General features: G+C 47.1%; 1 protein-coding gene, 1 long non-coding RNA gene and 1 pseudogene across 5 annotated transcripts in view; 1 reads left to right on the top strand and 2 right to left on the bottom strand.

Annotated features, from left to right (window-relative positions):
- Window positions 1–2,711: 2,711 nt before the first annotated feature.
- On the bottom strand, window positions 2,712–6,233 carry LOC124529185 (suppressor of cytokine signaling 5-like; annotated as a pseudogene).
- A 2,375-nt stretch (window positions 6,234–8,608) lies between these two features.
- On the bottom strand, window positions 8,609–15,491 carry LOC124528054 (uncharacterized). Of its 4 annotated transcripts, none has more exons than XR_006966068.1 (5): window positions 14,417–14,517; window positions 9,731–9,835; window positions 9,375–9,479; window positions 9,117–9,272; window positions 8,609–8,895 (listed from the first exon to the last, which is right to left on the bottom strand). It is a non-coding gene; the product is annotated as an uncharacterized LOC124528054 (long non-coding RNA). The 4 variants fall into 4 exon arrangements; XR_006966069.1 differs by having other exon boundaries at window positions 9,375–9,495; XR_006966070.1 differs by lacking the exon at window positions 14,417–14,517 and adding an exon at window positions 15,182–15,491 and having other exon boundaries at window positions 9,375–9,835.
- Window positions 14,697–15,686, top strand: part of SRPK1 (SRSF protein kinase 1) — an 83,236-nt gene continuing 82,246 nt past the window's right edge. The window contains 2 exon segments of the mRNA XM_047101377.1: window positions 14,697–14,772; window positions 14,775–15,297. Coding sequence (XP_046957333.1) covers window positions 14,697–14,772; window positions 14,775–15,297 — 599 coding nt within the window.

Raw genomic sequence — 15,686 nt, forward strand, 5'->3', positions numbered from 1 at the left:
TGTCATTAAGGGTCACGTTTTTCTACTTCTTTGCATACACATGAACTTTTACTGGATCCTGGACCAATCATATTAGATATTGTAAATTTTCTCTTTGGGGGGATGGGATATAATTGCATTCCTAGAAATATTCTTGAGCTTTGTTCCGGGATATGGTTCAATTGGTTGGAAACATTTTGACCGCTTCAAGTATTATTTATGTTTCGTTAGGTGAGACCAGAGCAGCGTTTAGCCTAGGGCTAATGTTCCCCCTAAACTGAGAGAAAAAATCTTTCTAAATATAGCCAATGTGCTGAATATTGGATTTAACATAGTCACAGGAGCCTCAGGCTCTAATTAATTTTGCGTTATTTTATCAATCTGCATATGGAGACTTTTGGGGGCGCATAATATACATTTGTGAAAATAAAGTTTTCCGTTCTAAGAGTAATACTTGCTGTTAAGTGAAAATCTACAAAATACAGAAAAGCAGGAAAAAAGAATCCCTTGTACGTCCATTCCCTAGAGATAAATTCTGTTAACATTCTGAGGTACTTCCTTTGCATTACTAGAGAGCACGGGCTTTCTCAGAGCAATGGAAGGATTCTCCCCTCCCAAAGTTATAGAACTTTTTAAAACTTCAGCAAATTAGGGTGCTTCTTTGATTAAATCTAGGAGAAAAATCACCCATACTAACACGCATTTCTTGTTCTCAAGGTGATTTTTTTTTAAGTTTATTTGTTTATTTTGAGACGGGGGGAGGGGCAGAGAGAGAGGGAGAGAGAGAATCCCAAGCGGGCTCCATTCTGTGCTGTCAGCACAGAGCCCGATGCAGGGCTCAATGTCACAAACCGGGAGACCGTGACCTGAGCCGAAGTCGGACACTTAACCAACTGAGCCACCCAGGTGCCCTTCTCACCCTCTTTTTTAGGAAGCCTTGGTCATGGCTGCCTCTCCAGTCTCAGAGCAAGTTGTCCTGGGCCAACCCGTGATGTCAGCAGTTCATCTCCAGATTTTTTCACTTAGGGAACATTTGAGTGCTTGCCAAGTGCTGAGCCTTATGCTAGTCTGGGTTTTTACAGAATGAATCTGGAGGAAATCATAGACTGGAGGAGGAGACAGCTATAACCCAAGGACTGTAATGCTAAATACACTGATTCTTAGTTTGAAAATGCTGCAGGGCTTTAAGTGCAAAGAGGGGGCAGGACTCTATGTCACCCTCTGCTGGGAGCATCAGGAAGGTATTTTAGTTTGGGCTGGTTGGTTTGTTTCTGGTTTTTACACGAACACCAAAAATACTTTATTAGCTCTCAGAAAAGCAGCCATCACAAGGCACATGAAGTAGAAACATACCTTAGCAGTCAAAGGCTTAGGGTTATATACAATTATAGCTGTTTTTCTTTTGTGGCCTTGCCCATAGCCAGAGGGATGTAAACTAACATTCTGCAGCACCGGTCAGGAAACTCAGGGACACTCGCCAGTGGTTCTGAGCACATTAACAAAAAGACACAAGAGTGGATTTGACCACCTTAGTGAAAAATGTCTAGGCTAGAACTGTAAATTCAGTTCAATACTACAAAGCAAACGCTAAAACTTGATATTACTTCCCGATAGCTCACTCAAGTATTATCTCGTAGTATTCTGAGTGACAAAAAAGGTGCAAAGTAAACTTATTTACAGATACAATGGTTGAACAGTCCCTTTTAAATCTGCAATTTAGGGGGCGCCTGGGTGGCTCAGTCGGTTGAGCGTCCGACTTCGGCTCAGGTCACGATCTCGAGGTCCGTGAGTTTGAGCCCCGCGTCGGGCTCTGTGCTGACGGCTCAGAGCCTGGAGCCTGTTTCACATTCTGTGTCTCCCTCTCTCTCTGACCCTTCCCCATTCATGCTCTGTCTCTCTCTGTCTCAAAAATAAATAAATGTTAAAAAAAATTTTTTTTAAATAAATCTGCAATTTAGGTTTCAGATTCTCCATTAAAAAGTAACTGCCCTGAAACTCGATAAATAGTACTTAAGCAACTTGGCTATTAGGGTTTACAACAAAGAGAGAAATACCGCCCTCCGAATTATTAATTACAGCTTGACAATTACTTCAACATCAGCAGCCACTGGAGTTACTATGATCTGATTTGTCTGGGCAGCGTCTAGTCTCACTTTCTTCTTGGTTCACAAAACTATCATGGGACTGGGAACTCAGCGTGGGAATCAATGATTAGACTTACACACATCAACTTAAAAGTCACACACGGGGGGCACCTGGGTGGCTCAGTCGGTTGAGCATCCGACTGCTGCTCAGGTCATGATCTCACGTTTCATGGGTTCAAGCCCCATGTCGGGCTTTGCACTGGCAGCGTGGAGCCTGCTTCAGATTCTTTCTCTCTCTGCCCCTCCTCCACTCGCCCTCTCTCTCAAAAATAAACACACATTAAAAAAAAAATGTTTAAAAAGTCACACACAGGATTACATTGCAACAGCTGTTCCAAATGTCTGTTTTTTAGTTTGGGGTGGAGGGAGTGCGGGTTGTTGTTCTTGTTTGGTGTTTATTTCATAGTCATAAACTTAACTCTGCAATCCAGCTAGCCTCAGAGGAGGGTAAGGAAAATATGGGTCCCACAGAACTGCAGTGAGAACACAAAGATTAAAGGGTATTTCGAGCAGATGGGGACAACGGGGTAGCTCCCGGCTACAGAAGGAATAGTCTTACAGCGAAGACAAAAACACAAGTCAAATTTATTAGATTTGTCCACAGTTTGCAATGACGATCTTCTCGCCGGCCTTGCCGTGCCTGGAGCCGAAGCGTTCCGTGGCTTCCTGGATGTTCCTGCCCTCTCTCACCTTGTCCAAGGCCACAAGCCCGTCACGCAATCGCTCAGGGTTGGCAACGCAGATGAAGAACTGGGAAGCGTTTGTTTGGGTCCAGTACTTGCCATGGGCAAGATGCCAGGACCCGTGTGCTTCACGGGTGAAATTCTCATCATCAAATTTCTCCCCATAGATGGACTCACGGCCAGTGCCGTTACAGCGTGTGAAGTCACCACCCTGGCACATAAATCCCGGAAAAAGCCTGTGAAGGCAGGAGCCTTTATAATCAAAGCCTTGCTCCCCAGTGCTCAGAGCACTAAAGTTCTCTGCTATCTTTGGAACAGAGATGCGGCCCCACGGCTCGCTGTCACCGCCAACGTCAAAGAATGCCACTGTGGGGTTGACCGTGGCTGGACGGCCTGAAACGTCTGTTTTAAGTTAAGGCACTCATTGAACTACTAGCTAAGGGCTTTAAATAAAATTCTACTACCAACTTGAGGCACCTGGGGGGCTCAGTCGGTCGAGCGTCAGACCTTGGCTCAGGTCATGATCTCACGGTTCGTGAGTTCGAGCCCCGCGTCGGGCTCTGTGCCTACAGCTCAGAGCCTGGAGCCTGCTTCAGATCCTGTGTCGTCTTCTCTCTCTGCCCCTCCCCTGCTCGCAGTCTGTCTCTCTCTCTAAAAAAAATAAACATTAAAAAAAAACAAACCTCTACTACCAACTTCATAAATCTGAAATTTTGACGAGTGTTCTTTAGAAAACCAGTTTACTTAACCTTTTGCAGAAGAGACAAGGAGACTGAATATAAACTCTATCAACACTTAAGTGAGCTGTACTATGCCCTTGTGGCCAGAAAATTGCATTTTTTTTTCCCCAAAAGGAAAGCAGTCTTTATTTTTTGGGCTTCCAAAGCCTACTTTATGTAACTACAAGCACCGCTGCTTTTAGAAGATTATAGAGAAATTCTTTTTGAAAAAATAGCTTAAAAATTAGTCATACTCGGGGTGCCTGGGTGGCTCAGTCGGTTAAGCATCCAACTTCAACTCAGGTCATGATCTCGCGGTTTGTGGGTTTGAGCCCCGCATCGGGCTCTGTGCTGACAGCTCAGAGCCTGGAGCCTATCTGGGATTCTGTGTCTCCCTCTCTCTCTGCCCTTCCCCGGCTCGCACTCTGTCCCTCTCAAAAATAAACATTAAAAAAAAAATTAGTCATACTGTTGAAACACTCACTCAATATAAATAATTCACTCTTCAATAAGAAATAGAATTATTTTATTTTTTTTAACATTTATTTATTTTTGAGAGACAGAGAGAAATAGAGGGCAAGTGGGGGAGGGGCATAGAGAGAGGGAGACTCAGAATCCCAGCAGGCTCCAGGCTCGCAGCTGCCAGCACAGAGCCCGACACGGGGCTCGAACTCACGGACCGCGAGATCATGAGCTGAGCCGAAGTCGGCCACTCAGCCAACTGAGCCACCCAGGTGCCGCAGAAATAGAATTCTTTATAGCAAGTGCCCCAGAGTCACGTCACTCAGTTACCACAGATATTAAAAACCAACGTGTTAAATCGGCAAGATGTTTCTGTAGCCTTACTGAACACCTGTAGCCCTATCCTCTGTTGTCTCAATAGGCACCGCGCTTACCTGAGTAACAGCAGATCACATCTGACAGGTACTAACGCTAAGCTTGTACACTGTACTGACCAAGCCTAACATGGACATGTGTGCTCGCCTCACATGGACACGTGTCCGATGCACGTAAAAGCAGATCTAGTTAATGCCCTTTGGGAACAGGAGAGTTTACTTTGCCTTGACTGGTTCTTGTTCTAAGCAAGGAACTCTCAACCTTTCATTTATAATGATACTCTTTTAAAAAACAAAACAAAACAAAACAAAAAAAAACAACAATCCCGTGACATTGATGGTAAAGGGAGCCCATCAGTTCCATCACATGTAGCGTATCTGCACATTACTGCATGGCAGATATATTGCAGGCTAAAAGGCAAAGTCTTATTTAGTGATATCGTAAGCAATGGCTCGAAATACTCTAAGAACTGGGGTCTTTTTCATGTTCCCAAAGTCCTGTTAACAGCGGAGGAGTGAAATAGCCACAGGGCGTGAACATCAAAATCAAAGTTGGGGTTCCAGTGTTCAATTTGGGCATGAAGGGATCTGCTGTAGCCATGGAAGCTCACGGAGAAGAGGGAGTCCTTTTGCCCAGAGTCCCTGAGCAAAAATGCAGCTTTCCCTTCAGGAAGGGTTTCCGGGGCACCTGGGTGGCTCAGTCGGTTGAGTGTCCAAATTCAGCTCAGGTCATGATCTCACAGGTCGTGGGTTCGAGCCCCGTGTTGGGCTGTGTGCTGATAGCTCAGAGCCTGGAGCCTGCTTTGGATTCTCTCTCTCTCTCTCTCTCTCTCTCTCTCTCTCTCCTGCCCTTCCCCTGCTTGTACTCTGTCTCAAAAATATTTTTTTTTTTTTTAAAAAAAGGGCTTCTGCTTTGTAACACTCTCCAGCAACGGGGATTCCCTGTAATCAGAAATAAATTAGACAGGAGGCAGTGGATGTAATCAGTCTGTGGATAGCTATCTCCAGATACCTGACGTTGCTTCTGCCTACGTGACTGCAAACACAGGGTGGTTGCGTCCTCTTCTGTGTCACAACCAGCTTGTGAAATGGCAAAACCGTCCCCACTTATTTCAGGCATTCCAGCAGCTAACTTTGGTCCCACTTAATATAACCAACTAGCCTGTGCAGTGGCTTCAATGGATGTATTTGTGTATTAGGAGGGGTGTCAACCTTCTGCAGTACTAAGCCACCTTCTTTTTCTAAGCTTATCTTCTTTATCCTCTATAGAAGCCAAATATGGATCAAATGTATCAAAAAAAAATGTTGAATGTGGTTTCACAGGGGCTGAATGCTTATGTAATCAAATGCCATTTTGGAGCTAAATCTGAGCCAGCGGGAAAAGGGCATTTTCAGGATTTAGAAAGGTGTATTAAAAGGCTTAATTCAGACAGGTGTATTTTTCTTTTTTAGAAAAGAAGGGCTTTAACTACTTGTTGTAAGTTCTCGTGGGAAAACACAAGCCCACAGTTCTTGCAACCTTTGTCCCACAGACTGACTTCCTTTCAGGGGTCCAAACAAAGGGACATATTGAAATACTGGTGTCTGGGGCACCTGGTGGCTCAGTCGGTTAACTCTCTGACTTCAGCTCAGGTCATGATCTCATGGGCCATGAGTTTGAGCCCTGTGTCGGGCTCTGTGCTAACATCTCAGAGCCTGGACCCTGCTTCTGATTCTGTGTGTGTTGTGTCTCTCTCTCTGCCCCTCTCCCACTTGTGCTCTGTCTCTTTCTCTCTCAAAAATTAATATTAAACACACACACATATGTATATATATTGAAATACTGGTGTCTGGATTGAAAAAGTAAACAACTTTAATGACCAGGTAGCACATCTTTATGCAAATCAGGTAATTAAAAAAGTTTTTTTTTAATGCTTATTTATTTTTGAGAGAGACAATTTGAGCAGGGGAGGGGCAGAGAGAGAGGGAGACACAGAATCCGAAGCAGGCTCCAGGCCAGCTCTGAGCTGTCAGCACAGAGCGCAATGCGGAGCTTGAACCCATGAGCTGTGAGATCACGACCTGAGCTGAAGCCAGACGCTTAACCAACTGAGCCACCCAGGCGCCCGCAAGCCAGATAGTTTCAAATTATTTGATTTTGATAAAATTCAATGAGCGCCTCCTGGAATTGTCAGTTGATGGGTCATTAAAACAAGCTTTGGTGATGGTTACTGCATGATTTTTGGCAAATTCTTTGGAAGGAGTTGCAAAAGAACTCCGAGAATTACATTGCTGATGGCAAAACTCTTTTTATTCCCATCTACTTGTTTTATATAAGCCAATTGTCTTGGTCATCACCAAAAAAAAAATAGGAACAGAACGACACAGGACCCGTTGAGAAAAATCACCTCCCTTCTACTGAGGTAGTATTTGCAATAAGACTTCATTTATCAAAAAATGATGCTGTACATTATTTTGATTAATCCTGCAATAAGAATCCTTGCAATAATAGGTAGAAAGTTTTTAGAAGACTACGATCACAGGAAATGTTTTTAAAAATTGAATTTCAGGGGCGCCTGGGTGGCGCAGTCGGTTGAGCATACGACTTCAGCCAGGTCACGATCTCGCGCTCCGCGAGTTCGAGCCCCGCGTCAGGCTCTGGGCTGATGGCTCAGAGCCTGGAGCCTGCTTCCGATTCTGTGTTTCCCTCTCTCTCTGCCCCTCCCCCGTTCATGCTCTGTCTCTCTCTGTCCCAAAAATAAATAAACGTTAAAAAAAAAAATTAAAAAAAAAATTGAATTTCAGTGTAAATGCACATTTCTGTGGTAAAGAAGTATCATAGGATGATCAATAAGAACTTTCAGGCATAAAATTATACTACTTGAGGATAAACTTCTGCAAGAGTAAAATGGAATAAAAACGCAAATTCGAGGAGAAAAAGGAATAACGTAGCGTTTCTTGTAGTTAACAAAGTCGTTTTACTCTATTTACATATAAGTGGATGATGGTGGGCATCAAACTGCTGTAGTATTTAAACTCCGCTGGATGGCATTCAAAGCTGATGTAACACTTTTATTTTCAAAAATGTTTATTTATTTTGAGAAAGCACGCGCGCGGTGAGAGGGGGCAGTGAGAGGGAGAGGATCCCAAGCAAGCTCCACACTCAGCGCGGAGCCTGATGAGGCGGGGGCTCGATCCCACTACCATGAGATCTTGACCCGAGCCAAAATCAAGAGTCAGACGCCCAACCAACTGAGCCACCCAGGTGCCCCTGTAACACTCTTATTGTAAAGTGTCAATTTCCTTTCCAATTTGTTTGCTTTTATTTGATTTTCTTGCCTAGTGACTCTAGCTGGAACCTCCAGTTCAATACTGAAGAGAAGTGGTAAGAGCGGACATCCCTGTCTTATTTCTGCCCTTAGAGGGAAGGCATTCAGTCTCTCACCATTAAATACGATGTTAGCTGTGGGGGTTTTCACAGATGCCCTTTATCAGATTGAGGAAGTTCCCTTCCTTTTCCAGTGTGTTGAATGTTTCGCATGGGGGTAGTTTTAGAGTTATTTTAGTAAGTTAGGGGAGCAAAATGTTCGAAAGCTCAAGTTCAGGCTCCTTGGACACCCTGTCCCTGCTATACCCTCGGCAATAAGCACAGTCCTGCACATATAAGAGGCCCAACAAACATTTGTCGAGCAAACTGTGTCCCACCTCCCCCCTGGCATTTTATTCTCTAGTGACGCTATGGTGTTTAGGCCCCGCCCCCACTCCCCAATACCGTGCTTATGTGGCCAGAGTTCTCTCCCCTCTCTTCTGTTCCCAGCTGGCACCGATTCATGCTTTCCAGCGCTGTCCAGGTGTCATCTCATTCAGGAGATACCTCTCTCCCCATCCCTCCTCAGATCCTGAGCTGTCAGGGTCTCCTTCTTGTGCTGCCATGGTACTTCGTGCTTCGACCATTGTGCTCTGTGTGAATTATTTATTTACCTGTCCATCCCTCGCTAAACTAGATGGGCAATATGGTTTGTGGCCAACAGTGTGGATTCAGGAACCTGACAGCCCAGATTCAAAACCCTGCCTCTTACTACTTTGGGTGGCCTTGGTTATTTATTTATTTATTTATTTAGAGGGCGCAAGTGAGTGAGGGACAGAGAGAGAGAAAGGGGGGGCGGGTAGGGAAAGCTGGGCCTCACCTGAAGTGGGCCTTGTATTCTACCTGATGCGGGGCTCAAACTCACTCAGTGTGAACCCACAAACGGTGAGTTCGTGACCTGAGCAGAAGTCAGATGCTTAAACGCTGAGCCACCTGGGCGCTCTGGGCGGCCTTGGTTATGCCTCAGTTTCTTCATCCGCCAGAGATGCTGATAATAGCACCCATTTGGTAGTGTTGTTTGACAGCTGAGCAACAACAGTGTCTAGTAAACAGTAATTATTTTATGAGTTAGCTATTAAGTCCTATAGGGCAAGGAGTTGGTGTTTTCCTTCTCTGCTTCTCACGGCCCTGGCCTGCGGGCAGGCGCTCAATAAATTCGTCACGAAGGGTGAGCGTGGCGGAAAGTACCTGCGAGAAGGAAAAGCAAGATGGGTTCAACATGGCACAGCGGGTAGATTCCAGAATTCGAGGGTGTAAACCATTGCTGTGTATTGCCTACACTGCCTTCGCTCTGCCCCTGAGATTGCCAGACTGGAGAAATTAAATCCCTGTCGTTATGGGCTTCCTCTCCCTAGGGTCACATAAGAGCTTGGGAGGTTTAGGCACTGCTCAGAAAATAGGGTACATACTTCCGATCTTCAGTCCGTTATTTTTATTGTCCAAGTCTGCATGGCCCCTGGAACGTATTTAGTATAGCAGAGCATCTTCGCCTGGCCTGGCAGCCTCCTGGGGGCACTCCACCTCACGATGTTTATAATTTCCCTTAAAACATTTCGGCATACATCCTGGGAACCAAGGACAGGGAAGCATATTCTAGGTGAGGACGTTCTTCTGGTACCTACAGAACCATAGAGAGGATTCGATGTATCCCTGTTTTGGCAACTCACCTGGAGAGGAAGTGCTGTAAAACTTTCTGAATTGTTCCCCTGGTGTTGGACTCCCATGTTTCTTTCTTTTTCTTTAATTGGCATTTTTCAAGAAATGAACCCACCCTTTCAAAAGAAAATACTTGGGGCATATTAAAACTTTTGGCAAAGACAGAATGACATTTGTAGGCACTACTCATAGTTACCCCCAGGGGCAGCTTGTACTGTAATCTGCAATTCCTCTGCCAGGGGTGGTTTGTGACCATCCTAGTCAGAAGATGGCTTCGACCAAGGGTTCAGGGTAATCGATTACCACGAATCCCGCCAACGACAGCTTTTTAAAATGACAATCATTACACAAATTAACATCAGCTCACCTCGTGAGAGGAAACCGGCTTCTGATGTCACCTCTGGGGTTGATCAGGATTGGAACAGCATAACGAAGTTGAAAGCAGACTCCCTCTCTGGTTCTCTGATGCCTCCTATGTGGGAGACAGAGTCCTCCCTCTGTGACACCGTTGCCCCACCCTGAGTAAAGCTTTGATTCACGCCGTGGCCAGAGCATCCAAAAGGACAGAGAGATCTCAAAGAAGCTAATGTGCCTGCCTGCTAATGAGTGTGTGTGTGTGTGTGTGTGTGTGTGTGTGTCTGTGTGTTTGTGTGTGGTTGTGGCAGATTTTAGACTGCAACTTTTTCTTTATATATTCTGGGAGTAAGGATGTGAAGCAGGCAACCCCTCGTCACTTCGGACTTCTCTGGCAGCTATTGTAACCAACAAAAAAAAGAAGGCCGAGTTGGACGTGATCATCTTAGGTCAGTTTGCAACACCTTGCTGTCTCCCTGGAGCACTTCCAGGGAGCAGGGCAAGGGCTCTAGCTGCCTCTGGAACCACCGATCTCTGTAACCTCCTCATTGCCAGAGAATCTCCTGTTTCCTCTAACTTTCCTGTGGTGCGCAGAGCATCCAAAATGACAGAGACACTAAGACCTCAGAGAACTTACGGAGTTTCCCATCTCACCAAGCCATTTATTCTTTCATCTCCTCCCCCTAGTCTCCCCAACCCTTCACTCCAACACAATTCCCTTGTGAAGCTTAAGCTTTTATAGAAAAAGACAAAAAACAAACAAAGTCGGAAAGGGGGCTATCTCCAAGCAGCTTCTGTTCTCAAGCCTCTCCAGGGACCAGGGAGCCCAAAAGGCTGACTTACTGGCTTAAAAAATGCTAGCCACCTTGGGTGTATCCTATAGACTGCCCAGACAGGCTGTGCTGGATATCGTTTTCCCTCCAGATTAACCCTCCACCCGTCTCCACCCTCTCTGTGTCCTGGGCAGCTGGCTTGCGTGGACTGCATCACCCAGGCACCCTTGCCTTCTAACTTGAAGTGGGTTCAGTCAATGGGAGGCACTAGCCTGAGAGGATGAGAAGCAAAGAAGTTGGGTATTTAAATCCCTGCTGGGCAATGGCTTTGTCCTTTTATCAAGGGACACAGCTGCTGTCAGGCACTTCTTTCTTATCACTACAATTCTGATATGGGTTGAATTGTGCCCCCCGCCCCCCCCAAAAAAAGATATATTGGAGTCTTAACCCCCTGTACCTCAGAAAATGACCTTATTTGGAGATAGGGTCTTTACAGAGGTCATCAAGTTAAAGGAGATCATTAGGATGAGTCCTAGTTCAGTACGACTGATGTTCTTATGAAAAGGGGAAATTTGGACACAGATTGAGACACACATAGAAGAAAATATAAAGAGATACAGAGATACAGTCATCTACAATCCAACGAAAGAGGACAGATCCTTCCCTCACAATCCCCAGAAGGAACCATCCCTCCTGATACCTGGATTTCTAGCCTCCAGAACTGTGAGACAATAAATTTTCTGTGGACTAAGCCACCCAGTTTGTGGTCCTTTGTTATATCAACCCTAAGCAGACTAATATAAGCTATTATTGGGCTCTGGTAACACCTCCACCCCCTGTCCCTTCAGGCCTGGGGGTGGTAAAGACTCCCACTATTGCTACTCCCTGGATGCCTCACCATCCCTCGTCGGTTTCCCTTAACCCTATCCATACCTCAGTCCTTTCATCCAGTCCTCTTCAACTAAGTGTTGAACATGCCTTGTGTTTCCTGAAACTCAAGTCTAGAATATGTTTTCCCAATATACTTTACAAAACTATGTAAAATCCTATTGGGGTTCTCCAATTATGTAGACATCTGTTGGGAATCTCCAAAATAGAGCATGTGATGTATTCTTTTTTAATTTTTTTTTTTTAATTTGAGAGAGAGAGAAAGAGCATGAGCAGCAGAGAGGGGCAGAGGGAGAGATAGAGAGACAGAGGGACACAGAGAGAGAATCTCAAGCAGGCTCCACCCGGGGCTCGATCCCATGACCCTGGGATCATGACCTGAGTCAAAATCAAGAGTCAGACACTCAACCAACTGAGCCACCCAGGCTCCCAGCATCTGATGTATTTTCAGTTTCTTCTGTTGTCCATTTCATCTTACAAGACAAAGGGGAAGCCATACAGAGAAATGATACTTGGGATTTAATTCAGATCAAAACTTTGGACAAAGCGTAAGAGTTTGTGGTAACCAAAGTGTGTCCTAAACTAAAGTTTGGGTGAACAAATTTCAAAACGCGCAAGCGTTAGGGAAGACTCCAGGGCAGTCTTAAGAAATTAGCTCATGGAGAATGGGATCATTTCAGAAATTAAATTCTGACACTACTCCTGAACAGTTCACATTCTCTGAATAATTCTACTTTTTTTTTTTTAATTTTTTTTTTTCAACGTTTATTTATTTTTGCGACAGAGAGAGACAGAGCATGAACGGGGGAGGGGCAGAGAGAGAGGGAGACACAGAATCGGAAACAGGCTCCAGGCTCTGAGCCATCAGCCCAGAGCCTGACGCGGGGCTCGAACTCACGGACCGCGAGATCGTGACCTGCCTGAAGTCGGACGCCTAACCGACTGCGCCACCCAGGCGCCCCTGAATAATTCTACTTTTAAAAGAACTTGAGAAAAACAGTTGTGGGAGTATGTATGCAAGAGTGGCCACCACTTGAAGAGGAAGGGTGAAGTCCAGGATAGAACAAGCCCTGTGAAAGTGGGGGTGAGACGGAGGGAATGGGGAGCCCAAATGAAAAAAGGAAGGAATGGTCAATTCAGGGAACTCAATCCAGTGAACTCGACATGGACTCTGGAAAAATTCTCAAATGCATTATTAAACAGTTGGTAAGCTCTTAGAGCAAAGAAAGAAGCAATGATCACTCTCATGCCAAGTTAAACTTATTCCCTTTTTGATGAATCTGCAGGAACCCATTTGGGTGTTAGCACAGCTTCATGTTGTCCTTCTCAGTGTTTTCTGTCTCTCGTCCAGAACTTTCTCATAAACTGCACGTCATTTATTCTTTAATTAGACAAACACCTGAGCACCTACTGAGGGCTGGACACTGTTCTAGGCACTGAGGATACATCAAGGAAAATCCAAACAGGGTCCCTAGCCTCACAGACCTAACTCTCTGGTGCAGGGTACTTTCCCGATTCTGGAACTTTTCGTCAGCTACCACAGCTCTCCCGTCTTTTCTAAATCACATGAGGTTTTGCTGCCCTAGCAGAATCCTCAGACTCCAGGGTGTCACTGTCTGACCCAACTCTCCTTCTGTTCCTAAGCAGAGTGGGGAGGAAATTGGGAAGAAGTTTTCCTTGGCCAACAGGTGCTGTCCTCTTTTGCAATATGTCCAGAAATGCTATCATTCAGGTTCCATGCAACAGATATTAATTATCTAAATTTCAAATTTGGCAAACCGGCATTTCTGGCCTCGCATCCCACTTGATCCACTTCAGTCATTACCAGTCCCAGCCCCCACCCATTTCCAAATCGGTCCTTTTTTGCTCAACTGATTTTCTCATTCAGGAATGCCTAACATCTCCTTCTCCACCTATGGAAACCCTACCCATTTCCCAAGACCCAGTCCAAGAGCTGCCTCCTCCCTGGCTGGATGTAATTATTTACTTTGCTCAGCAAAATCCCACCCAAGCCCCCATGCTTCACTTGTGAAGCACTATCCCATTTTCATCTTCCTTTCTCAATTAATTACTTGTCTGTCTTCCCCACTATAGTCTAATTTCTTTTAGGGCAACGGTCTCCAGAGCTTCTGCCCTGTCCAGTTGTAGTACTTCACAACAGAAGTTGGCAAACTAAGACCTGAGCCAAGAATGACTGAAATAGTTGGAAAAAGATCAACAGAAGAAGAATATTTCATGACATGAAATGCAAATTTCAGGAACCGTTAAGTAAAGCTTTATTGGAACACAGCCCTTATTTTCCATTTTCCTTTTGAGCTCCAGTGGCAGAATTGAGTAGCTGGGAAAGAGAGCTTATGCCCACAAGCCTTAATGTTTCCTATATGGTCCTTTACAGAAAATTTTTGCTAACCTTGCTTTACAAAAAGGGTTTGATGATTGAATCACTGCATCGAGGCACCAAGATTTAATAAATACGCATCCTCTCCAGCTTTTTGTTTCTTTGTATAGTGGAGGTAATATTTTGCTTTTAAGTTGTCATAAATACCAAATGAGACATAATGCACTTAGAAAAGTATAAAAACATCCTATACGACAACCATAGTTATCACGTACTGAAAAGATGATAGTGGTAAGATGAGAAAACATTGTCTTTATTCTCCCCCTTCCTTCCTTTACAGCCTTCATTTAAACGTGAAATTTTAAAAGAAAATTCACTTTTAAAGTTTTCACTTTTAAAGGGAGGATAGGCTCACGGGTTTCGTCCTTCCAGTCTTTCTTTTGTGTTGCCCCACTTTTCTTTAATTTCTCACTTGTAATCTTTCCCCCCGGCCCCCCATTTTCTTTCTATAGTATCTCAATTGATCCTCACAAGGGCTCAGGGAAGGAACTAGGACACGCCTAATTAAATCCATTTTACAGACCAGGAAACTGAGGCGGACTCCAGTAGGCTGCAGAGCACTGACGCAGCACGCAGGGAACCCTCAAGGCCACGGTCTTCTCCTCTGCTAAAGGGCAACCTCCCCGCAAATGGAACGAACCTGAGCCCGCCAGGCTTCCAAGCCTGGTTCTTGAACACCTCTGTAGCATTCACACTCGGCGTTCTTTCCTTCTTCCAGCCCCCGATTCTTTACCGCCGCCCCCCCTTCTCGAGAGCAGGTGGTAGGCTCCGCGCTCAACGCGCAGGCGCGCGCCGTCGTGGGGCGGGGGCGGGGCGGGAACTGGGGGGCGGGGTGTGCGCGGGCTTGGTTTTGGGCCGCGGCGGGAGCGGGAGTCGCCGCCACTCGAGTGCGCAGGCGCCTGGCGGTTACCGGTCTAGCCATGGAGCGGAAAGGTGAGCGGTGGAGCGGCCTCCGCCACGAGGGGCAACGGCCGGCGGGGCGAGGCCCGGGTCCGCGTCGGAGCTTTGCCTATTCGCCGCAGTCCGGTCCCCGGGCGTGGGGCGCCCCCCCACTGAGGTGGCGCCGCCCTTCACCCCCCGCCTCTGGGCTGCGGGTCCGCGCCCCTCAGCCCAGGCGTCCTTCCGCACCGGCAGTCATCGCCCCTTGTTCCCCGCCAGGCCGGCCCGCGCCTTGGGGCCGCTGCAGGGCCCGGCCCGCGGCCGGCGAGGCAGACCCCCGCCCGCCGGCCCCCTGACCCGACCCGAGCCCCCGCCGGCGCACCCCGCCCGGGCGCAGCTCTGCGCCCCGCCGGCCGCCCGCCGCTCGGCCGGCCGCCTCGCCGAAGCCGCGGCGCTCGTCCCGGAGCCGCCCCTCAGCCAGGCCCCGCACCCGGGCCTCGCGCCCCTGCTGGGTCTCCACCCTCACCTTGGTCGCCTCCTTTACTCCACATTCGCCCTTCATCCATCCCTCTCTCCTGCAGTGCTTGCGCTCCAGGCCCGAAAGAAAAGGACCAAGGCCAAGAAGGACAAAGCCCAGAGGAAGTGAGTCTTGTACCCCGACATCCCATTCTTTGGATTTCCTCCCGCACCTCCTCTCCTCTGGTTTCACCTCTTGAACGTGCGCCGGGTTTGGGCGCCCTGCGGCCCCAGCCACATGGCCGCGGAGTGGCCTTGGAGGGTCGCACTCCGTGAGCCATGCGGAGCGGAGCTGATGTTGCCGAGGGCCAGGCCCGCTGGAAAGGGCTGTTGGAGGAGGACTGGAGCCTGTCCGGTCCGTCAGCTCCCCAACTCCAGAGAGGAGGCATGACCCCCACCCCCCACCGCACCCTCCCCCCCCCCCCCGCCCCGGGTCTGGGCCTCCCGACGGAGCTGGTAGATCATTATCTGTTTGTGAACTCTGGCCTCTCCCCCACCTGCTTCCCGAGTCTTAA

Source organism: Lynx rufus, unplaced genomic scaffold (assembly GCF_022079265.1).
Source record: "Lynx rufus isolate CCGP_SWC_20201006 ecotype Redwood Valley unplaced genomic scaffold, mLynRuf1.p SCAF_6, whole genome shotgun sequence".
NCBI lineage: Eukaryota > Metazoa > Chordata > Mammalia > Carnivora > Felidae > Lynx > Lynx rufus.